Below are 24,418 nucleotides of genomic sequence, written 5' to 3' on the forward strand. Positions count from 1 at the left end.
GATGTTTTTATATTTGTTAATTCTATATTATGTACATATATGAAAGAGTGGACATAGATTCCATATTTGACTACAGAAAGGGAAACTGCTAAATTTGATATCAATTATAAAATAGGGTACTTCTATGTGATCTTTGCCTTTTCAAAGATTGGGGTATGGAAATCAATGCAGTATTTGAAGTAAGAAAGGGAGTGGTTAGTAGCCTAAAGATAGCAAACTATCATAAAGAGTAAATAAACTATTATAAATATAATGCTTTATAAAGAACTGATTACCTTTGCTTGACATGATTAAAAATTTTCTGTCCTTCAAAAAATATTCCTAAAGCATTCAGTAGGTGGCACTTGCAAGCTTGGCTGAGCTTTGCAGTCGCCATTTAAACAGTGTCAAAAGCAGCAGCTATAGTTAGTCCTTTCCTGAAAGCACAAAGATTGCAAGGCACAAGAGTGAATGGGAAAGAAGGACCAAGGTAAGGAAAAAAAGGGGGGGGGGTAGGAGTGAGGAATTCTAGAGACAGAATGCTAATCAACAGCAAACCCAGAAAGAAGGGAAGGATTAAGCAAGAGTTAAAGTGAAAACTAGGACTACCTTATTAAGACTAGCTAAACAGAAGAGCAGCTCAAGGAGCCTTAGTGAGTAGGTATGGAGAAGGTATGGAGAAGCGGGGAGCGTTTTATGAAGACCAAAACACACATTGGAGCCTTTTTAAGAGGAGCCCCAGATTTTGGAAAGGTGGGGTGAGGCTGAGGGTGGAGAAAGAGTTTGCTTCCCCTAAGAGAGATTGAAGAATGTTTGGTAGGCTCTGTTCCTTCTCAGGTAAATACTTTCTTATTCATTTTACTATGGGTTCAGTGTGTGTGTGTGTGTGTGTGTGTGTGTGTGTGTGTGTGTGTGTGTGTGTGTGATAAAGTAGCCTACATTTTCCCCAAGTGCCTACATGAAAATGCGTTTAGGATTCTGAAAAGGCGAGCCAGAAATCTAGCTACAGGCTTGGTCTCGCTAAAAACGGCACGTCTTGGCATGTGGAGTTCTAAAACCCTTGGGCTCCAAATGGAAAATACTCCCGAGAGGCAAAGGGAGTGGCTCCAATGCCATCCTTCCCAAACCAGGTTGGGTATTTGGGGAAAGCTCGTTCCGTGGGCAGCTGCTTCTGCTGCTGGGGAAGTTGAGTTCCTCACTTGAAAAAGAGAGGAACTCAAATCATGGCCAAAAGGGAGGCGCAGAACAGCTTGCCGGGACAGAAATAGAACATGCCTTTTGTACCCACATAGAGACATGCAGAAATCAAAGCTTAATCCGATTTCCCCCCACTCAGATGCTCTTCCTTCATTCTGACACTCTCAAAGGATTTCATTTCCTGTAAAAAATGTCTTCTCTGCCTACATACAGGTGGACCGACATATCCTTTGGGGCTTGTAGGAAAGTGCAAGAGACAAAGATGGACACGTTTAGAGTAATTCTTTCCAACCTTATTTAGTGCCCAAATACTTGCCACGGCTCTGCAGTTCCCTAGAAAGGAGTCCCTTGAATTCCCTTCACCTTTATGTTCTGGGAGGCTTTCAGGGCTTTCAGGGTGCTGAGGTGAGCATGGAGCTGCACAGTCTCTTGGATGTGGAGGGCAGCATTAAGACACAAGTGCGGCGGGAAGCGTTTTCTTTTTGGGTCTGGGTCTCAGCTGTTCTTGAACTTGGGCTTCCTTTCTCTAAAGCAAGGCTGGTTTTTAGGGAGTCCTTTCTCGCCCCTCCATCTCAGGAAGTTTGGGAGATCCTTTCCATGTAACTCATGGCAAAGATGCTCCATTCCTTGTCCAGCTTTAAGGTGGATGTGTAGACTCGTGAAAAGGCAGCCGTCTAATTATGGGTTGCTGAAGAGACTTGATACAGATGGGAAAACTGATGGCATTCCTCAGTGAGGAGAGGAAAATGGGCCATTTTTTAAAATTTTATAGTATTTTATTTGATCGTTTCCATGCATTATTCATTAAAGACAAAGATCATTTTCTTTTCCTCACCCCCACCCCCCATAGCCGACGCGTGATTCCACTGGGTATCACATGTGTTCTTGATTCAAACCCATTGCCATGTTGTTAATATTTGCATTAGAGTGTTCGTTTAGAGTCTCTCCTCTGTCATGTCCCCTCGGAAAAATGGGCCATTTTATCAATTTGCTTTTGGCCAGATTCTTGTCATAACAGGTTTAGTTCTTCCACAACTAGGTACTGTATCGAGGCGATATAAAGGAGTGGCACATTACATCTTCAGTACTTTTATGGCAAGACATTCCATAGCAACAGGTTATCAAAGGGCATGGGCTGCCAATCAAAAAGCATTTAGCTAAAGGGCCACATTTCCAAGAGCTTTGGAAAGGATTCATTCACCAGGATCAGCGAATTCTGATTTTAAAGTTACCTCATATTTTAGGTGGGGAAGGAAGAAGCCTTTTTACGTCTTTTGGAAGGGCTAGGTGTGGAAAAGCAACCCAATCTAAATGTGAAGGACTTTCGTCCACTCAGAGTTCTGACTCCAATGAGAGCTGTCCAACTCTTTTTTCTAAGATCAGGAATCCTTTTCTGTGCAGTTCGGTCCTACTGTCCTTATTCTGGAATAAATGGTAGGGAGAAAAATGGCACCCATCTGACTGGACTGTCGACGTATTGGTCCTAAAGTGTGGAGACTTGGTTCCAATGTGAAAGTGTCCTTCTGACCTTATACTCATCTAAGAAAGAACACAGAGGTCCATGGGGAGAGGTGCCCAAACACTGTGACATCATCAAACGCTTGTAGAGGGCAATGCTTCTGATAAACTAGGATCTCATGGATCTTGGGTGGCACTAGGGATGGGCGGTTCTTTTTCATCCTTTCAGAAAGTTCCCCGAGGTAAGTCTGGCTTATCCCGAGGTTCTGAGATTGGAGACCTCTCAAGAACTGAAAACTGGAATTCTCTTGACCAAAGGGGTATTATTTCCAGAAGATGCTTCTATCCTTCTGTGTCTGTCCTGGTATTTGTCTGTCTTTATCATTGCTATCTCTCGACTGCCATTGGCTGTATCATAATGCTGGTCCTTTACCCATAAGGAAATAGGAGAGGAGGAGAGAGAGAGAGAGAGAGGGAATCGAGGAATCACCAGATACAAAATCTTTTAAAACTGTAAAATCCAATGAATTGATTGAGTTGAAGACAGGACAGGGAAACCCCTGCCTTTTTTCTGTTCTGGGGCGTTTGAGCTTGTGTCCTTCCTCTAAGCTCATCTTTTTCATCCACAATTGTATTTCTCACAGGCTCACAGGTTATGTAAGACTGCACTGGAGCTACATAATACTGCTTAGAAAAGATCCCTGCTCAATCTGTCTCCTCTGAACACTCTCTGTAATTGAAGTGTTGGATAATCTTTATTTTTGGACACGATGTCTCTGAGGCTGAGTATTATCTGAGGCTGTGAGCTCTGCAAAATGGATATAGACATCTTCAAACTGTACTTCTGTGTTTCCTCCTATTTTTATTTGAACTGTTTATATAGTAAGAAAAGGAAGAAAATATAAAGCTCAGAACTTTGGTAAAATATCAGAGTTCATTTGAATAGTCACCTCTAGAAATAGCAGACTGATGACATCAGAACTCTGTAGGGAAGAGCGCAGAGTAACATCAGAGGGTAAGAAATGTCCAGTCTGGACTAGGACCTCAGAGGAGGAATTGTCCCCATTGCACATGGCAGTCTGTAGGAAAGTGGATCCACCTGCGTAAGGAGAAAAGAACACATTGTTTTCTGATATTCACTTTGCTCTTCGGTTTCGTTAGAATGGCTTTCATATGAGTTAATATGATCTGGAGTTTGGTCTGCCTATTAAAAATGAGGATCAGAAGGGGGTTTGGGGGAAGGATTTTTAAAAGGGATCAGAAATCTGCGGTTTTGCAAGGTTCAAAGCATGGCATGAAAATCCGTGTTGCTCTCAGAAGCCTCCTTAGTGGGGCATTAAATCACGTCCCCAAATTTAAAACTGTTTTTTCCTCTTTGGTCTGTTTTATTCTCAATGATGCCAGATTGTTTAAAAAGGAGTCTGCAATGGTGTGACAGTCAAGAGTTTTCATTATAGCACATATATATATGATATTATGATGATATATGTGTACATGGTTTACATATATGTATATAGTATCTATATTACATAAAAGCCTTTCCTCATAACATGCATGGCATTGGAAGTAGAGGCACTTCTCTACCTATAGTCTGGAATATCTAAGATATATTATATTTCTGTTATATAGAATACACATAATAACATGTACTAAGCCAACAACAGTGTATATGTACATGGGACAAGCACACTTCTGTGGAGTACACGCAACATACACAGGTTGTAAGCTCCTTTTTATGATAAAGATCACACTTCTCATATAGAACTGACCTTAATTTTTTTTAATTTGAATTCGTTTATTTACTCAACTTAGAACATTATTCCTTGATTACAATAATCACATTATTTCCCTCTCTCCCCTCCCCCCCACCTTTCCCACAGCAATTTCATTGGGTATTACTTGTGTCCTTGATCATAACCCATTTCCATGTTGTTGATGTTTGCATTAGGATATTCATTCAGAGTCTACATCGCCAGCCATATCCCTTCAACCCATGTAATCAAGCAGCTGTTTTTCTTCCGTGTTTTTACTCCTGCAGTGTTTCCTACTTGTGGATAGTGTTCTTTCTCATAGATCCCTCTGGGTTGTTCAGGATCGATGCATTACCACCAATGGAGGAATCCATTATATTCGGTTGTACCACAGTGTATCTGTCTCTGTGTACAATGTTCTCCTGGTTCTGCTCCTCTCGCTCTGCATCACTTCCTGGAGGTTGTTCCAGTCCCCATGGAATTCCTCCACTTTATTATTCCTTTTAGCACAATAGTATTCCATCACCAACATATACCACAATTTGCTCAGCCATTCCCCAATTGATGGGCATCCCCTCGTTTTCCAGTTTTTGGCCACCACAAAGAGCGCAGCTATGAATATTCTTGTACATGTGTTTTTCCTTATTATCTCTTTGGGGTACAAACCCAGCAGTGCTATGGCTGGATCAAAGGGCAGACAGTCTTTTAGCACCCTTTGGGCATAGTTCCAAATTGCCCTCCAGAATGGTTGGATCAATTCACAACTCCACCAGCAATGCATTAATGTCTGACTTAGCCACATCCCCTCCAGCATTCATTACTTTCCTTTGCTGTCATGTTAGCCAATCTGCTAGGTGTGAGGTGATACCTCAGAGTTGTTTTGATTTGCATTTCTCTGATTATAAGAGATTTAGAACACTTTTTCATGTGCTTATTAATGGTTTTGAATTCTTTAACTGAAAATTGCCTATTCATGTCCCTTGTCCATTTATCAATTGGAGAATGGCTTGATGTTTTGTACAATTGATTTAGCTCTTTGTAAATCTGAGTAATTAGACCTTTGCCAGAGGTTTTTGTAATGAAGATCATTTTCCAGTTTGTTGCTTCCCTTTTAATTTTGAATGCATTAGTTTTGTTTGTAAAAAACCTTTTAAATTTGATGTAATCAAAATTGTTGATTTTACTTTTCATCGTTTTTTCTAGATCTTGCTTGGTTTTAAAGTCTTTCCTTTCCCAAAGATCTGACATGTATACTATTCTGTGTTCACCTAATTTGCTTATAGTTTCCTTCTTTATATTCAAGTCATTCGCCCATTCTGAGTTTATCTTGGTGTAGAGTGTGAGATGTTGATCTAAACCTAATCTCTTCCATATTGTCTTCCAATTTTCCCAGCAGTTTTTATCAAATACTGGATTTTTGTCCCCAAAGGTGGGATCTTTGGACTTATCATAGACTGTCTTGCTGAGATCATTTAGCCCTAGTCTATTCCACTGATCCTCCTTTCTGTCTCTTAGCCAGTACCATATTGTTTTGATGACTGCTGCTTTATAGTATAGTTTGAGATCTGGGACTGCAAGGCCTCCTTCCTTAGCATTTTTTTTTCATGATTTCCCTGGATATCCTTGATCTTTTGTTCTTCCAAATGAACTTTGTTATGGTCTTTTCTAATTCAGTAAAAAATGTTAAGGTAGTTCAATGGGTATGGCAGTAAATAAGTAAATTAATTTGGGTAGGATTGTCATTTTTATTATGTTAGCTCATCCCACCCATGAGCAATCAATGTTTTTCCAATTGTTTAGATTTAGTTTTAATTGTGTGGAGAGTGTTTTGTAGTTGTGTTCACATAGTTCCTGTGTTTGTCTAGGCAGATAGATTCCTAAGGATTTTATATTGTCTAGGTTGATTTTAAATGGAATTTCTCTTTCTAATTCTTGTGATTGAGATGTGTTGGAGATCTATATAAGTGCTGATGACTTATGTGGGTTTATTTTGTATCCTACAACTTTGCTAAAGTTATTGATCATTTCAACTAGATTTTTGGATAATTCTCTAGGATTCTTTAAGTAGACCATCATATCATCCTCAAAGAGTGATAGCTTGGTCTCCTCACTGCCTATTTTAATACCTTCAATTTCTTTTTCTTCTCTAATCGCTACAGCTAGTGTTTCTATAGTACAATGTTAAATAATAAAGGTGATAATGGGCATCCTTGTTTCACTCCTGATCTTATTGGGAAGGCTTCTAGTTTATCCCCATTGCAGATGATGTTTGCAGATGGTTTTAGATAAATACTGTTTATTATTTTTAGGAAAGGACTTTCTATTGCTATACTTTCTAGTGCTTTCAATAAGAATGGGTGTTGTATTTTGTCAAAGGAGTTTTCTGCATCTATTGAAATAATCGTGATTTTTGTCAGTTTGCTTGTTAATATGGTCAATTATGGGAATGGTTTTCCTAATACTGAACCATCCTTGCATTCCTGGTATGAATCCTACCTGGTCAAAGTGAATAACCTTTGTAATGACTTGCTGGAGTCTTTTTCTAGTATCCTATTTAGTATTCTTGCATCTATATTCATTAAGGAGATTGGTCTATAGTTTTCTTTCTCTGTTTTTGACCTACCTGGCTTTGGAATCAGTACAATATTTGTGTCATAAAAGGAATTTGGTAGAGCTCCTTCTTTGCTTATTCTGTCAAATAGTTTGTATAATATTGGGATTAGTTGTTCTTTGAATGTTTGATAGAATTCATTTGTGAATCCATCTGGAACTGGGGATTCTTTCTTAGGGAGTTCTTTGATGGCTTGTTCAATTTCTTTTTCTGATACAGGGTTGTTTAGGTAATCTATTTCTTCCTCTGTTAGTCTAGGTAATTTATATTTTTGTAAATATTCATCCATTTCACCTAGATTGCCATATTTGTTGCCATATAGTTGGGCATAATAGTTTTTTTATGACTGCTTTAATTTCCTCTTCATTGGAGGTGAGATCTCTCTTTTCATCTCGGATACTGTCAATTTGGTTTTCTTTTTTCCTTTTTTAAATTAGATTGACCAGTACATTGTTTATTTTCTTTGTTTTTTCAAAGTACCAGATTCTAGTCTTATTAAATCAATAGTTCTTTGACTTTCAATTTTATTAATTTCTCCTTTGATTTTTAGGATCTCTAATTTAGTCTTCATCTGAGGATTTTTAATTTGTTCACTTTCTAGTTTTTTAATTTGCATGCCCAATTCTTTGACCTCTGCCCTCTCTAGTTTGTTAATATATGAATGAACTCAAGAATATAAATTTTCCCGAGTACTGCCTTGGCTGCATCCCATAGGTTTTGAAAGGATGTCTCATCATTGTAATTTTCTTCAATGAAATTATTAATTGTTTCTATAATTTGTTCTTTAACTAACCAGTTTTGGAGAATTGTATTTTTTTTATTTCCAATTGATTTTTTATTTACCTCTCCATGTACCCCTACTAATTATTATTTTCCTTGCATTGTGATCTGAGAAGGTTGCATTTATTATTTCTGCTCTTTTGCACTTGTTTGCAATATTTTTATGCCCTAGTACATGGTCAATCTTTGTGAATGTACTATGTACTGCTGAAGAGAAGGTATAATCTTTTTTTGTCCCTACATATTTTTCTCCACATGTCTACTAAATAATTTTTCTAAGATTTGATCCACTTATCTTACCTCTTTCTCACTTATTTTTTGGTTTGATTTATCCAGTTCTGATAGAGGAAGTTTCCAGTCTCCCACTAGTATAGTTTTTCTATCTATTTCATCCTTGAGCTCCACTAGTTTCTCCTTTAGAAAAAGAAAAATTTCCTTTAGAAATTTGGATGCTATGCCATTTGGTGCATAGATGTCGAGTACTGATATTTCTTCATTGTCTATACTGCCTTTTATCAGGATGTAATTACCTTCCCTATCTCTTTTAACTAGATTTATTTTTACTTTGGCTTTGTCAGATATCATGATTGTGACTCCTGCCTTCTTTTTATTAGTTACTGCCCAATAGATTTGGCTCCATCCTCTTACTTTCACCATATGCATATCTACCTTCCTCATGAGTGTTTCTTGTAAACAGCATATGGTAGGTTTTGGATTCTAATCCACTCTGCTATTTGCCTGAGTTTTATGGATGAATTCATTCCATTCACATTCAGAGTTATGATTACCAGCATTTTGATTTCTACCCCTGATCCTGCCTTTTCTTCTTTCACTATTTCTTTCTACACCAATGTTTGTTTTTAATCAGTCCCCATAGTTCCCACCCTTATTCACTTCCCTTTCTACCCCCTCCCTTCTTATTCCCCCTGTTATTTTCCTTGCAGTCTTTTTAAAAAGACCCCCACCTTCTCCCTCCCTTTTACTTCTTCCCTCCCCACCAGTCCATTTGTTACCCTTCTACTCCTTTATAGGGCGCAAGTCTATTCTCCACCCCAATGGATTGGATTATTCTTCCCTCTTTGGGTCAATTTCAATGCATGTAAGAGTTGAGTATTTCCTATCTCCAACCTCTTTACCCTTCCAGTGTATTGATGTTCTCCCCCCTCCTGCCATGAGCTTCTTTGTGACATTTAAATTTACCCCCTTTTTTTTCTTTTCCCATTTCTTTTAGTATTAATTTCTTTTTTAGCTCTAGTTGTATATATATATATATATATATATACATAGACACGTATGTGTATTTATGTATACATATACATATTTATGTCTTGTCCTTTCATCCTATACAGTTTGTCACTGTTCCCTCTAAGTGTAATTCTTCTAGCTGCCCAGGTGATAATAACAATGTTTAAGAGTTACCAATGACCTCTTTTCTTATAGGAATACATATCATTTTAAACTATTGGATCTCTTTTAAAAAAAGGGTTTTTTTGTTTTGTTTTTCTTTTTCCCCTCTTTTTTAATTACCTTTTGATGATTCTCTTGAGTTCTGTGCTTGGGTATCAATTTTTCTGTTCAGTTCTGGTCTTTTCTTTATAAATTCTTGGAATTCTTCTATTTTGTTGAATGACCATACTTTGCCCTGCAAGAATATAGTCAGTGTTGCTGGGTAGTTGATTCTTGGTTATAGACCTAGTTGCCTTGTTTTCTGGAATATCATATTCCATGCCTTTTGGTCCTTTAGTGAAGATGCAGCCAGATCCTGTGTTATCCTCACTGTGGTTCCATGGTATCTGAATAACTTCTTCTTGGCAGCTTGTGATATTTTTTCCTTGTTCTGATAGTACTTGAATTTGGCTATAACATTCCTGGGTGTTGTCAGTTGGGGATTAAGCACAGGAAGTGATCTGTGGATTCTTTCAATCTCCACTTTTCCCTCTTGTTCTAGCATATTGGGGCAGTTTCCTTGGATAATTTTTCTTTTGTCATGGTCTTCTGGTAGGCCAATGATTCTTAAGTTGTCTCTCCTGGAACGATTTTCTACATCTTCTGTTTTGTGAATGAGATGTTTCATATTTTCCTCAATTTTTCATTCTTTTGGTTTCATTTTATAGTGTCTTGCTGCCTTGTGTGGTCACTTAATTCTAGTTGTTGTATTCTGGTTTTTAAAGCCTGGATTTCATCCCTGGCTTTTTGGTCATTCTTCTCCTTCTGGTCTGATTTTCTTTGGAGGTCATCTTTCATTCTCTTAACCTCATCTCTCATATCCTTTGCCTCATCTTTCATCCTCTTTACCTCATCTTTCATCTCCTTTGCCTCATGATTCATCTTCTTTGCCTTATCTTTCATCTCCTTTGCCTCATTTTTAAGCTAGTTGATTTTGGCTTTCAAGACACTATTTTCTGTTTCCAGATGGCTTATCTTAGTTTTTAAGTTCTTTTCCCAATTGTCTTCAGCCTCTCTTAATTGTGTTTTGAATTGCATTTTGAGTTCTTCCAAAGTCTGTATCCAATTCATTGGGATTTCTGTTTTATTGCTTGTTGTTCCCTCCTCCTTCTCTGTTCCATTTGCCCTTTGTTCATTGCCCGTATAGAAGCTGTTGATGGTAATTTCTTCTTTCTTTTTCTGCTGTTTTCTCATGTTTACCCTTTCTTTGCTCCCTGCAGTTGTCTGTGCTCTTGTTCCTCTCATTTGGGGGGGGGGTTGGGTTTCCTGTCAATCTCCCCTCTTGAAGCTTTGCCAGGAGATTTCTCAGTGCAGTCTGTGGGGGAGGGGTATTTGAGGTTTTGCTTTTCTGTCCTCTGGAGGCTTTGATTGGATTAAAGTCCAACAGTCTGTGTGGGAGGGGTGTTGGAGCTTGAGCTTCCCTGACCTCTGAAGACTTTTGATGGGATTAAGTTCAGTTGGGTTAGGCTGGATGTGCTCTGTGGCCAAAACCTCCTGGAAGACTGGAGCAATGTGGAGGGTCTCCGCTGCTTTGACCAGGCTTCCCACTCTGTGCTCCCTCTCCAGCTCCTTCCCCACCACCTGTATTTGATGCTCTGAGCCTGGTACAGCCCTGCCCGCAAGGTACTCCTTCCAGACTAGAGCCTTTGCCCACCCAGAGGTTCCCCCTGTAGATGGAGGCTTAGCACTCGAGGTAGGGGAGGGGTCCTGGGTACTTCCTTCTTTCTTCCCCTTAAATTGAGTGTTCTTGAATTCTGGCTTTTGGGGGGCATACCTTTTGAATTGAGTCCAGCTGGAGGGTTCCTTGGCTCTGTCTTGTTGTTAGGTTTGATCTTCAGTCCTCTGGGAGTATTTAATTTGTAATTGGTAAGGAAGGGTTTTCAGAGGTCTGAACTTTTGCTGCCTCTAAATGTGGAAGAGGCTTGATGAAAGAGAGGATTTGCAGGACAAGCCAGGCATGCAGACCAAGGTGAAAGACCTATGTATCAATCAAGGGGAAGATTCGAAACAGAATGTTCCCGGGAGGAGGCAGTTGGGGAGCCTGATCAGAAAAGAGGAACTGAGACTTGGGCTCTGGGTTTACTGACCAGGAGAGAAACTTCTTCTCTCGACTTTTCCTGACCTAGGCAGAGAGGGAGACCTTTGTGGCTTTTGTCAGAGTCTGGACTTGAATTACTCAAGCAGAGATTTTCTGACTGAAGAAGAAAGAAGATTTAACCATTGTCCTCCATCTCTCTGGCTGTCTCTGTGTCACAATTGTGACTAGACTGACATTTCCTAAAATCTTCATATTTCTCCTTGTAGACTAGGGACACCCCTATCCCCTTCCCCTCAATCCCCATCCTGTTTGTTCCCAATAAACCCCTTTTACTTGAGAAAGGAAGAGTGAAGAATATTTCTTTGAAATGTCATAGTTCCTCTGAGTTACTTAGAAGGTGGCTGACTAAGACCAGGGGAGGGGAAAAGGAGGCAAAGGAACTGGGTGAAAGCTGGGAGGTGAAGGGTGGCATTGAGGTAGGATATATTTTGACTTATTAGCCATTAGTGATCTATAGGCAGCTCTAGCGGTATCTATCTCTCTAGCAGCATCTCTCCTCTATCTCCATAACAAATAGGCATCCTGAGGTTCCCCTAGCATCCCTCTAGTCACTGCCAGAGTACTCATTACCACAACCAGAAATAGTTTCCACACAGATTATCATTTTTATTACCATCTTGACCAACTGACCTTAATTTTGAAGCACTGAGAAAACTTTTAAAAAGCCTTAGTACGTTTTTACTTTTGGTCACTGAAAGAATTATAGTTCATCAAGGCAATTAAGAGATCATTTAATCCCAAATCCTCATTTTATAGCGAAGAAAACTCATGGCATAATGAAAAAGGATTCAGTCTTTGTCAGAAGGTCTGGGTTCAACTCTTGGTTCTGTTGTTTCCAAGGTCTGCAATTTAAGCGGTCTGAATTTCCGCTTTTTTAGCCATAGATGTAATATTCAGGCTGCGGCAGACGTGTGCTGGAATCTGGGCCCATGTCCGAGTTGTCATGGAGATGCAGACACTCCCCTGGATTCCACTGGCTGCTAGTCACGAACTATATAAAGGCTGTTGCTTATTCCTGGAGAAGCTGGGGAGGAAGATGCCAGAAGGAGGAGGATGAGCAGGCTGAGTGTGTTATCCACCTTGAGAACTCACAGGAGATGCTGGTGCCCACAGAACGTGGGTTTTCATTCAGAAGACTTTGAAGTGATCGCTGCTGAGGGGGCATTGGTTGGGGATGATGCTCTGTGTCAGTCCTGGCTGTACCTGGTTAGATGAAACTCCCTCCAGAGACAGTCTCCCTTCTCCAATCCTGACTGTGGAGACAATGTCTCAGGGATCGGTCACTTCCAGCGTGCAAGCAGGAAAAGCTCTTTTCTCGGGGCAGTTGGTTGCTCTCAGTGTGTGCTCGCAGCAGTTCCTCTTTCCCCAGGACTTCTGTCCATTCCTTGGTCATCGCATGTTCTGAAATGTTTCCAGAATGCCCGTAACTGCTAACCCTTTGGTTCTGTGTTGTGATTTGGGTAACAGAAACAGAAGGGGATAAACTTGTGTCAGGCGCTCTGATAACCACTTGAAGCAAATGTCTCATGTGAGTCTCACAGCTCCATTCCCATTTTAACATTGAGGTAACTGAGGTAAACAGGCTTCCTGGTTTCAGAACCAGCCTTCTAACCACTACACCACCTTCGCAACTGGAGAACAATTGGGAAATGGTGTACTCTGAAACAGTGCGAAGTGCTTGAGAAATCCATTCTGCTCTCAACACTTAGCTAAAATCTGTATGCGAACTCGTTCTCCGAGGAGTTTGATTGATGAATAAGTCATTCATAGTTCCAATTATCATCGTGTGTTTTTCCTCCCATATTCTCCTCCACCTTGCAATTGTTTTTTACAACGAGAAAGGGAAGGAAATCGAAGAAACCGTACCAATCTGCTTTGTAGTTGTTATGGCCACCACCCCATTCCAAGGGGGCCGGACCAATTAAAGCAGGCTGCCTGTTCCCCTCACGCTAGTTCTCAGAGTGACTGCTTGGCGGCCGCCTCTGAGCGATGCCACACGTCCCCAGATTCAACCATCTATATCTAGGATGTATTTGTCCGTGGATGGATCCTCCAACCAAAGCACCAAGCTTTCTCTCTAACAACTAGTCTTGACTTAGTTACAAAAGGTGTGACTTTAAAAAGTGTAGGCGGGCTTCTTCGACGTCCCACCTTCTATCAATCCGGGTGCGTAAAATCGGCAATGCAATGATAGTCGATTGTCCTGGCAAGAAGTTACGCATTTGCTAACAGGCTTTAAATGATCCTCACAAATCGCATTTTCTGACCAGGTTATCATTTTCTTTGAAGTCACCAGTATTGATAGATGTTCAAGTAAAAGACTCCTGCCTTCATTTGAAGGCTTTGCTGTCTTAATTGCACATATATGAGGGTTCTTATTCAAGAAATCACCTCGAGCTGCTTCTAGGATGGTAGTTGCAAATCAGTCACCAAAAGAGTGTTGATTCATCACTTACTATGTGCTAGGCAGAGATAAGAGGTGGTATAGGGATGGTGGGCAGAGAACCCGATTTGAGTCCAGGAAGACCTAGATTCAAGTTCCACCTCTAATACATATTGCCTAACTTGAGGCAAGTTAACTTTCTGGGAGAAAGGGTTAGCTACACGATCCCCCTGCCAATGAAATCACAGGGCTAATCTCTATCCCTAGAAACCAAGAGCTATGCTAGTTGTGCTTAGAATACAAAGAAAAAACCACAAAGCCATCCCTTCTCTCAGCAAGATCACAGCATACAGGAGGTGATCATCATCGTGCAATAATGTGATGTGACAATGATGACGCCCAGCATATATGTGTTGGAAAATGATTTACAAATAAATACAATTTAATTTTATCTTTCAAACAAGCCTGGAAGGTAGCTTGAGAACACCTCCAATCATTTACAGAATCGATATCAAGTAAGCATGAGGCTGTTACGGACATGGAAGTGCTTTACCAGTTGGATGACTAGGAATGCCTTTAGGAAATTAGGGATGGCTTCTCTAAAGCCTCATGAAGTGAGAGAGGAGCATATTTTTAAGCAGAAGGGGAAACTAATGCAAAGGTGCAGAGGTATGTGTGTGAGGAACAGGGAGAAATCATGTAAAGGGAAGCCAGAAAGATAGATCACAGCCAGGGCGTGAAGGATTAAAACAATCAAATACAATAGCGGACTTTGGGCCAGAGAAACCATAGAGGATCACTGAAGATTCTGAATATGAGAACAACCTAGATCTATACTTAAAGAAAATAACTAACAACCATGTAGATATGGATTCGAATAGGAGATCAAAGTCGGGGCAGGCAGACTAATTAGCAGGGCATTTATTGCTGCAATAAGAGGCAACAGTTGTCTGTCTAGAAGAAGGAGTCAGATGTAGAAGGTGCTGGGGGTACAGCTGACAGGTTTGGGCAATTGGTTGTAAATGTGGAGTGAGGAAGCGTGAAGGGTCAAAAATAACTGCAAGATTCTCATCTTCATGACTGCTGGTGCCCTTGGCATGAACAGGGAAGTTTGGAAAAGAGAGAGGGTTTGGGGGAAAAGATTTCCTTTGACCATTTTCAGTTTGAGATGTTTCTTTAACACCCAGTTCAAAATTCTCCATGGGGAGTTACTAATATGAGACGGGAACTCCAGAGAGACTGGAGTTAAGGAGACAAGAAGGGTGAGGAAGTGGCTGTGGAGAATGAGTACTGGACAGTAGAGTTTTCTAGGAGCTCATTGAGAAAAAAACAGATAGCAAAACATAGGATAATAGCTTGAGCTTTCAGTGAGAGCACAGTTCCGAAACATAGCAGTTTTTAGGTCTTTTCCTCCACCAAGCCCCCCCACATCCACCTCTGTGAATTTTAGATTTACTCCACCCTGCTTAGTCTTTAGAATTTTAGCAACCAGGAATGCAGACACCCCCACTTAAGATTAAGTGTCGGGGAGGAAGGTCTATGACCTGTGTGTGCTAGCAAGTGACAAAGCAGAAACAACTGACTGACCCCCTGAGCCACTCAAAGTCAAGTTTAAGCCACCATTGGTACATGTAAGATACAGGAAGTGATGTAAAGAACTGCCTTTATATTTCACATCACTTCCTGTGAGAGGGACTTTGGCAGTGGAACTTGACTTGGAGGAGCTCAAGTGTGAGACCTCAGACTGCTTCTCTTAGATGACCACGTGGTGAGTTACAAGGCTGACTCCCCCTTTCCTTGACCTTTCTGGAGGCACCAGCCTCCGTGGAGGCCCCTCATCTTGGTGGAAGCCTCGTGGCTGAAAGCCGACCTAGATTTAATCTTCTGGGAAGGCCCCTTGGCTGAGACCTCTGAACTCCCCCTGGCTCAGGCCAGGCCAGAGCAGATCCTTTTCCCTTTTCCTTCTCTCTCCCTCATTCTTAACTTCTTTCTTCTTTTGTAAATGAACTACCATAAACTTCCATTCTGACTTGAGTATTTCATTGGGATTTAGAATTTAAATCCCTGGTGACCAACTAAGAATATACTCAGTCTCAACCCTAAAATTTACCCTTAACACCCCCCAATGCCTTTACACCTCAGTCTCAGCTAAGCCTCCTTCAAGACCTTTCCACAGGGGTTGCTATGGCCACAGGGCCATCCGAGGGACTTCACCATAGTTTATAAAGTGCCCTGCAAGAATGATTTGGAATGAGACAAGAATTCAAGATGGGGATGCCTTCGTCCTCATACATATCTGTGCCCATCCTTCTCCTACCCCCATGCCAATTGACAAGATCTAGTGAAGGTTCTTTAACCTTCCATTTTTAAGGAAGTAAGGAAAGATGGGAAGAGATTACAGATTAGAGAGGGGAGATGATTAAGGTAACAATCTGTTGGAAAGGATGGGATGAAAGTTTCAGAGGGTTTGGCCTTGTCAAGGGGACAACTATCTCATCAGAGACTGGAGGAAAGGAAGAGAGAAAACTGAATTCTGTCAAATGAAAAAAGGAAAGAACTGAGAAAAACATCCTAAAGATCCAGTGAACTTTGTCCTTTCCAAAGTCATGAATTCTGATTCTTTGAGGGGAAAAAAAATGGAAGCAGACATCTTGGCTCATAAAAGCAAGGATTCCTTTTGTGTCTGTGTTGGACTGAATGACCACTGAAGTCCCTTCCATTTCTCAAATTCTGTGATCCATTAACTTGAGGGCAAGCACAGTAGCATTAAAAAGAAACAATTCCTTGCCTTGTTTACCTCCTAAGAAGGCAATTTGAGATTTCTAGAGACAAAAGCAAACCAAAAGGCTGGATGGCAGCCAGCTAAAGAAATCTTTCCTAAATTAGAGCTTGGTATCATTTGAGCTTGAAATTATAATTTTATGATGCTTATAAATGTAAAAAGTGCCTGTGTATAATTTGGGGGTTTACTGCCATTTGCTTTGCATATATTTTAAAGACTACATGCCATGTCGCTGCAATAGAATATAAGTTTCTTGAAGGCATAGACTATTTTCATCTTGTCTTTTGTCTTTTTCCCCTCAGAACTTTGCACACAGTAGGCCTGTGCTTAGAAAAAGAAAGAGGTTCAACTATATCCTAAGAATATGTTTCTTTTAAAAAAATAGCCCTGGTTTATCAATAAGTTTTAGAGACGAAAATTGAGATCTAAGAATGGATATATTGCCCTAAGTCGCATAACTCCACATCTGAGTTCCTCAATCCTTTGGAACTTACGAAGATGGAATATTATATTTCAGGATAATTGTTTTCCTTTGCGAACCTCTGCATCTTATTTTTCATATTTAGAAACATTCTGAGAAAGGATCCCTATACTTCTCCAGACTTCCAAAGAGGTTTATGACACCAAAAAGAGTAAGAATCCTGCCCAGAATCCCCATGTCCTGACTTGAGTCTGATGCTACCTCAACTACTACATAAGGCCTCCATTTCTAAAATGTTACAACAAATCCTATGCAAATACCATTTGACTGATTAAGTCAAAATAATGCAAAGAGCAAAAGTCAAAGGCAAACACAATGAGTCTTGTTCATCTGATGACTTAACATTTTTATTTGTTTCTATAATTACCTTTGCTATACTTTGAAAGAAATTTTGTCCTAGTCCCTCTTTTCTTGATTATTTAGTTGTATTTGCTCCAAGTTATTTATGAGAGCCTAAATGCTCTGGTTCAGTTTTGGTTAAGAGTATCTGTAGTCAGAGTAGCCCAAACATCCAAAATGATGACATCCTCCATCTTTTCTTCTACTTAGTTGATCCTAGTTCGTTCCCAAACAATCTAGTCTAACATTCTTCCAATCTTGCCCTCAATACTCCTACACTCAGATTTCAATGCCGAATGCAATTCCAGTTTTATTTTAATTGGACCTGTGATTACAATGGAGGAAACTCTGCCTATCAGCACAGATCAAAAACTGTTCTACAACTCACAGTTGTCTAGAGTTGCTTAGAGGTTCTGTGGGACTAACAGGATGTCCTGACTTCTAGAACCTTATCTAGAAACTGACTCTAGAACCCTATCCAAATGAGCTGGATATTTCCAATATAGGAACCACCTGCAGTTCCTATATAATAAAGTTATGGGTGGTGACCTGAGAAGGAGAAAGGAGACTGGAGGAAAATGGGTGAATAGAAAATAGAGATAGAAGGAGAAATGCTGGAATAAAGACTCAGAGACAACAAGTTAAAAGACGTGGGGAGTCACGATCTCCATGAATACTTCCCATGGACAAGGGTGCCAGAGAATTCATGGGAAATATGTGGGCAACCACATCGTGAGAAATGAGAGGTCATGAGGAAGGAAATAGGCTAGGGATGAAAGAACATCTTGCAGAAGAGGTAGAAGGATTAACAGCAGAATCCAGAGATGTAAGAGGACGACTTGCACTCGGTCCCGGCTTTTATTGGAGATTTTAGGAATGTGGAGTGGGAGGTGATTAATGAATACGTAACATGGCAAAGGTTTTAACATTGGTTGAAAAGACAGTGACAAAGTCAAAGAGGTGGAGATGAACCCGACATGCGCCTTGTAAAGGAATGTGGTCTGACAAGGGGTGAGCTGGGACACTGCTGCCAGTAACTTCTTGCTCAGGAATTCTCTTGTCCTTAGGACTGAAGATTTTGAAATGCTATAATCAATACTTAACATGGCCATGAGACTAGCATATGAATAGAGAAGACTCAATATCACTACATCAATCATACTTCCAAGATGCTAGCATGCCTGGTATGCTCCATCCAAGATAGTTAGTATATTTTTTCTACAGAGAAGAAAAGCTTTACTTGACAGCATATTTAACTTCTATTCAATGCTTCCTTTTGAATCACTCCAGATTCCCCTTTGATGAAGGCAAATATCCCAAATCATATGGCTTGGAATTCAGTAAGGAGCACGATCTTCTCTGATGCACCATCTGTATTAAGTAGAGCCAGGCACCGTCATGGAGGATGCTGTTGACCTGGACATTTGTACAGTGTGATTTTGAAAGATTTGGAAGAGCTTACCAGAAAGCTGTACCTCTAGAGAGCAGTAGCAAGAAAACCAAGCACGGACCTTTTACCTGTGCTCATTGTTCCTCCTTCTTTCTGTACCTCCCTCATCACTGGTGTTTACTAAGTAGAAGAGATAACGATGGCAAAGATAACTTTGTGCCTCATGTTGCCGTGTACCCCTAAATCATAACTCTCTGCCTGAAGAAGGAGGAGGGGGAGCAGGTCAGAAACCCTAGATACAAACCCTGAAAGAACTGGCCTTAGTCTTGAAGTTCTGCTCTGATCTTCTTAAGCAGGGTAATAGAAGTTCAGGTAGATCTATATTTCAGACAAGCAACCCCAAGGATATAAGTGCTTCTTCTCTTCCCCTTCCTGGTCCTAGCCACGCCAGCTCTTGAATTATGGAGAACGAAAAAATGGAATTTAAGCCTGTTAGAACTAAGAACTTGGCTACATGTGAACTTCAAGAAACCAATTTCCTTGTTTGCATTTCCTGACTTGGATAGATATTTTTCCCTCCAAGAATCTGATAACGGTGTCCAATGTGTCTTTTGTTCCTTAGGTATTTCCAGGCTGAGCGTGAAGGCTATTGAGCAACATGCCGGAACAAAGCAATGATTACAGAGTGGTGGTGTTTGGAGCGGGAGGTGTTGGCAAGAGCTCCTTGGTCTTGAGGTTTGTGAAAGGCACTTTCCGAGAGAGCTACATCCCCACTGTGGAGGACACCTATCGCCAGGTGATCAGCTGTGACAAGAGCATCTGCACTCTGCAGATTACGGACACGACAGGCAGCCATCAGTTCCCGGCCATGCAGCGCCTGTCCATTTCCAAAGGCCATGCCTTTATCTTGGTCTACTCTATCACAAGCCAGCAGTCCTTGGAGGAGCTCAAACCCATCTACGAGCAGATCTGTCAGATCAAAGGAGACGTGGAGAGCATCCCTATCATGCTCGTGGGCAACAAGAATGACGAGAGTTCAAACCGGGAGGTGCAGAGCAGCGAGGCTGAAGCTCTGGCCAAGAAGTGGAAGTGCGCCTTCATGGAGACCTCAGCCAAGATGAACCATAACGTTAAGGAGCTCTTCCAAGAGCTCCTAAATCTGGAGAAACGGAGAAGCGTGAGTCTCCAGATTGATGGGAAAAAGAGTAAGCAGCAGAAAAGGAAAGAGAAGCTCAAGGGGAAATGTGTGCTCATGTAAGAGCCCTGCCTGTGCCAAACACGTCGTACTTCTTGTCTCTAGCTGCCCCTCTCCCATCCTCACTGATGTCCATGTTCAATGGAACATGCCATCGAGATGATGCCCATTTACTAAACATGTCTGCATCGCAAAGCCTCACCCTACAATACTAAGTACCGATTCTAAAGCAGCAAAGTGGCAAGGGCTAGGCAATTGAGCTGGCAAGTGTCTGGGGGCAAATTTGAACCCAGGTCCTCCCTGCTCCAGACCCAGCCCTCGACTTACTCTGTTCTTGTCCCTGTTTTTTTTTTTATAAAGAGGGGCATTAACTTCATCAATGACAACTAACCGCTCTGCAAGTCCACAAACTCTGTCAGGAAACAAAAAAAGTCCACAGGGTTAAAAACGCCAAGCAATGCCACATGCATAAAACCATTTAAAAAGTGAGAATGAGGGTTCTTATGAACTCTGAAGAGTCCAAATGGAGATGCTGATAATAGAAATCAATAGAAATAGCCAAGACGTGTCCAAGCAAGCTGACGCCCACTTATTTCAGAAATGCCAACTCTGTCTAAGGCAGGCATTTCTTTGGTTTAACATGTGGAGACCTCAGTTTCCTGCAGAGTTTGAAGTGAAGCATGAAAACAAGTCACTTAGGGATTGAGAGTGGTAGGTACACTGTACAGAAGCCACAGTTCACGCGCACATTCATGCCTGAGGGCATCGCTGGGATTCCACTAGCTTGTGATGAGCTAGTTTCCTCTAATTGGATATTCCAATTTGTCAGGGGTTTCTTGAGATCTCATTTCTATAAGGTGTCATTTGCAGTCCCATTTCTCTTTGTATTGGAATTCAATTTAAAGATTTAAAAAAACCCCAAACTCCTTATTTTGACCTGCAGGACAAAATTTTTCTTTGGGATTAAAATGCACAAGAAACTTTGAATTATGCTCTCTGAATGGCACGCCTAAAGGTCATTCCAAATACTTTGAAATTCCGAAATGTTACTGTGTTTGGGGCAAAGGTTACCTCAATAGTCTATGACTGGAAAACACCATTACTAGCTAGCACATCCAATTATAAAGGCTGTCAAGACTTGTCAGATGCAGTAGTCACTTGAGAAATAATTATCACATTCTTCAAATAATTTCCTAGACATCATCCCCTCTCCAAACTCAATTACAGATATTCCTCTCTCTTCAAAAGTGGTGATAAGGCAACAGGGATTGCAATTAATCTTTACTTTTCTGGTCTAGAGATGCTCAGTTCTGATTATGTTACCATCACTGCTCTTCTCCCTGAAAACCGATATTCAACAGTACTTATTAATTTATTAATAATTATTATATATGCTAATAATAGATAATAATTAATTAAAGCTCCTGTTAATTTCTAAAGTTAAATTAACGCTAGACAAAAATTCCAAACCCCCCTCTCAAAAGTCTTTCCTATTTGCATATTTGTTAAGTAAGAAAAGGAAGTATCAGAAAGCTCTCCAAAAAACCATGTAAGTATTAGGGTGATCCGCCCCCGACCAAACTCAAAAGGCGTCAAGGTTTGTGTTCCTGTCATTGCCACTCTTCCTTAGAATCGTACTTTCCATGGACCTGATACCCCCAGGCTGCCTCCCGAACAAACCGAGGGATCGCCTTGCCCATATCAATATGATATTTAATCCTGTCTGCCCTGTATATCACCCCAATGTTTTCTTCGATACCCTCACTAAGGACTAGCAAATCTGGACTACTTCCATTGCACCAAAGTATTCAATCCTATCTAAGAGAAGTCATGGTGTGTTCTTAGGTGGGGGCTAGTTCACAGCTTTATGATGATTCTCTAAATAATTGCCCTAGTTCTCCCTTTTAAACCAGTCCAGTGGGAATTTCTGGCAGGGAAGGGCAGACCTTTGGATCATGAATAACTCATCATCTTGAGCATCTGCAAAGGTCGCTCTAATTTGGGAATCACCTGAGCCATTAACTGTTTCCCTCCAATCGTTCATTTTTGAGGGCATTTACAATTTCATGTGTGTTGTATATATCTGATTCAGGAAGGCTTTAGGGAAACCGAGAGACATAGAAATGCATATGTTTTAAATTTCTAGATAGATCCTATTTCCAAAGACAAAGACATTGTCTCTTAGAACTTGAGTGAAGATTCCAAATGGGAATATTTCAAATTCCGTCAAAGCTTGGCACATTTCCAATGCATAGTGAGTGCTCTTGAGCCAGGAGCGTCCATTAGTTTCTAAAATAAAAAGCACATATTTGGCTAGCAATGTCGACTTTTTCTATCTATTCAGCGATATCCCATTTATCAATTAATGGCAAATGGAGTGCTTCATCAGGAAACACCTTCGAAACATTGACTTACTTACAAAATTGAGGGAACACTTTGTACCATTTTATCTCCTTAGGTAGGTTCGTAAGAAGGCCTTTGAAAGCAATGAGCACTTTTTAAATTGGCAGCCAAGATTTGCGTGACATAAATTCACTCTTGCCCCAGTGTTAAGCTGTGAGTTTTGGGATGTCACCTAGAGAAGAGGTTGTTGGCCCAGGCAGGGTATATGAACTTGGGTGTTTCCCAATTCGGTGACTGCTTCAATATAATTGGTTTCCATAGAGATGCTCATGGTTTGGTACATTTTATGACATTATTCTGAGCAGTGCATGGGCTTTACCAGACTCTGGAAGGATTTCGTCACAAAAAAATGGTAAGAATCCCCAATTGTCACAGATGGTAGCACATGACTGTAATCCTTGTCACCAGGGAAGATTGGGGTTCACAGAGCTCTTTGATCTCCAGTGGGAGAAGCTGATTTGCTGTCCACCCTTCTGAAATGGAGGGAGTGGAAGCTCCTATGCTGAGTAGAATAGAACTGGTTTAGTGGGCAGCCTCTGCAAGTCCAACCTGTGCAGGATAGGCAGACTGAGTTTTAGAACCAATCCCAGACTCCTACATCATCTATAAAAAGGAGTAGTCCCGTGGAGGTCTAGTCAAGCTAACACTTTTAAAAAGCGTTCTTGTAAAATCCACACATAGCTACACATACACGAAAAATATTGGGATGTGGAATTCAGATGGACTTGAGGAAGTTGGTAGTCACTTAAATGAAAGAACAACTTGACTATAAATAGAGGTCGTGATTCTGAAGAAACAGACGCTGAAGAGTGAAATCCAACAAAACTTCACAGACCAATTCATCTCTCATCACTTGCGTCAGGCTCTGAGTATGCTTGACTGGTCAACAAATCTGATAAAAAATTTTTCTTTTAAATATATTCATTGTATTAACAATTTTGTTTTATTTTTAGCAAAGTAAAACCATGACTGTCTAATGTGATGCACAAAAATATATATGCCATATTGTATAATATACTTGGTTTCTGAAAAAGGAAAAGCCACAAAATGACATTTTTCCATGGGTAGTCAATCAATCTACTCACAAACAAACAAAATTAACTGAAATACTTGTTAGCCATTCTGTGTAGATACAATTACTGTGAGGTACAGCCTTGCATAGTACCAGTACACTGAAAATGACCTAGCATGATTTTTGAGAAACAAGTGTTGAGAATAAAGTGAAATGATTTGCAAGGATCATTTATTTTGCTCAGCAGCTGATTTCGCTCCCATTCCATGATGTCATTGCATGAATTTAAAGCATGAATAGCACAAAAAAAATAAACATTCATTCTAAATATGTATTGCATACTCTTGTACTCATTGAAGGTTAGCAATGGAAAGCCTATTTATAAGCTGATACAATATTCGCTTTGCAATTTCTGAAATAAATATCCATTTTGTGGGATGAACAACTCAAGAGAAAAAAACCCTGAAATGCATAAGATACAAAACCTCAGAGATTTGCAATAGTAGGCAATAGTTCATAGAGACATTGTATGAATCAATAGTCAAAGAACATGACATATGTATGTGGGAAACCAATCTGATGTCGATCTTTCAGATAGGCTTATTATTGTAATTTTTTCATCTGCTCTATTTAACTCACATTATAGCTATAAATCATCTGTGCCTATAAGTTTCTAGTGATGTTCTGATTATGTCAAGACCAAAAAAAAAGGTTTAAATTATGAAAATATGGCATGTTTGTACTTCTAAAAATAAACTTTTGGTCAGATCTGCTTTGTGTTCACTTGATTACCACCTAAAATATCCCCATTTTTCTGTCTGCTAGGAACTTAGTGTTTCACAAACCTAGTCTCACAATGACATTCTGTACACAAATTTGTATAATCATCAGTCACATCATCAGAGAATCTCAGAGTTGAAAAAACATCACAGTAAGAGGAGATAGTATTGATGGAATTATTTTGTAAAGGTATAACCCTAAAGGAAGTCAGTTCTTCCTTTATCCCTCACCTGTTTTTTTCTTTCTTTTTTTTTTGTTTCCTTTTGTGTACTTTCTCCATTAAATTTTATGCCCCTCAAAGTCAGGGGCTAGCATTCTTTTTCATATTTGTGC

At 40.2% G+C, this 24,418-nt stretch overlaps 1 protein-coding gene across 1 annotated transcript; it reads left to right on the forward strand.

Moving 5' to 3' along the window:
• Positions 1-340: 340 nt before the first annotated feature.
• DIRAS2 (DIRAS family GTPase 2) lies at positions 341-24,073 on the forward strand. The gene is made up of 2 exons (XM_007486217.3): positions 341-469; positions 19,318-24,073. The coding sequence occupies exon 2, from the start codon at positions 19,354-19,356 to the stop codon at positions 19,951-19,953; it is 600 nt and encodes a 199-aa protein (XP_007486279.1). The 5' UTR covers positions 341-469; positions 19,318-19,353; the 3' UTR covers positions 19,954-24,073.
• Positions 24,074-24,418: the final 345 nt, after the last annotated feature.

Source organism: Monodelphis domestica, chromosome 3, assembly GCF_027887165.1.
Source record: "Monodelphis domestica isolate mMonDom1 chromosome 3, mMonDom1.pri, whole genome shotgun sequence".
Classification (NCBI taxonomy): Eukaryota; Metazoa; Chordata; class Mammalia; order Didelphimorphia; family Didelphidae; genus Monodelphis; species Monodelphis domestica.

Bases quoted from the DNA above. Each gene is read 5' to 3' on its own strand.
- DIRAS2 (XM_007486217.3), top strand. From the start codon at position 19,354: ATGCCGGAACAAAGCAATGATTACAGAGTGGTGGTGTTTGGAGCGGGA.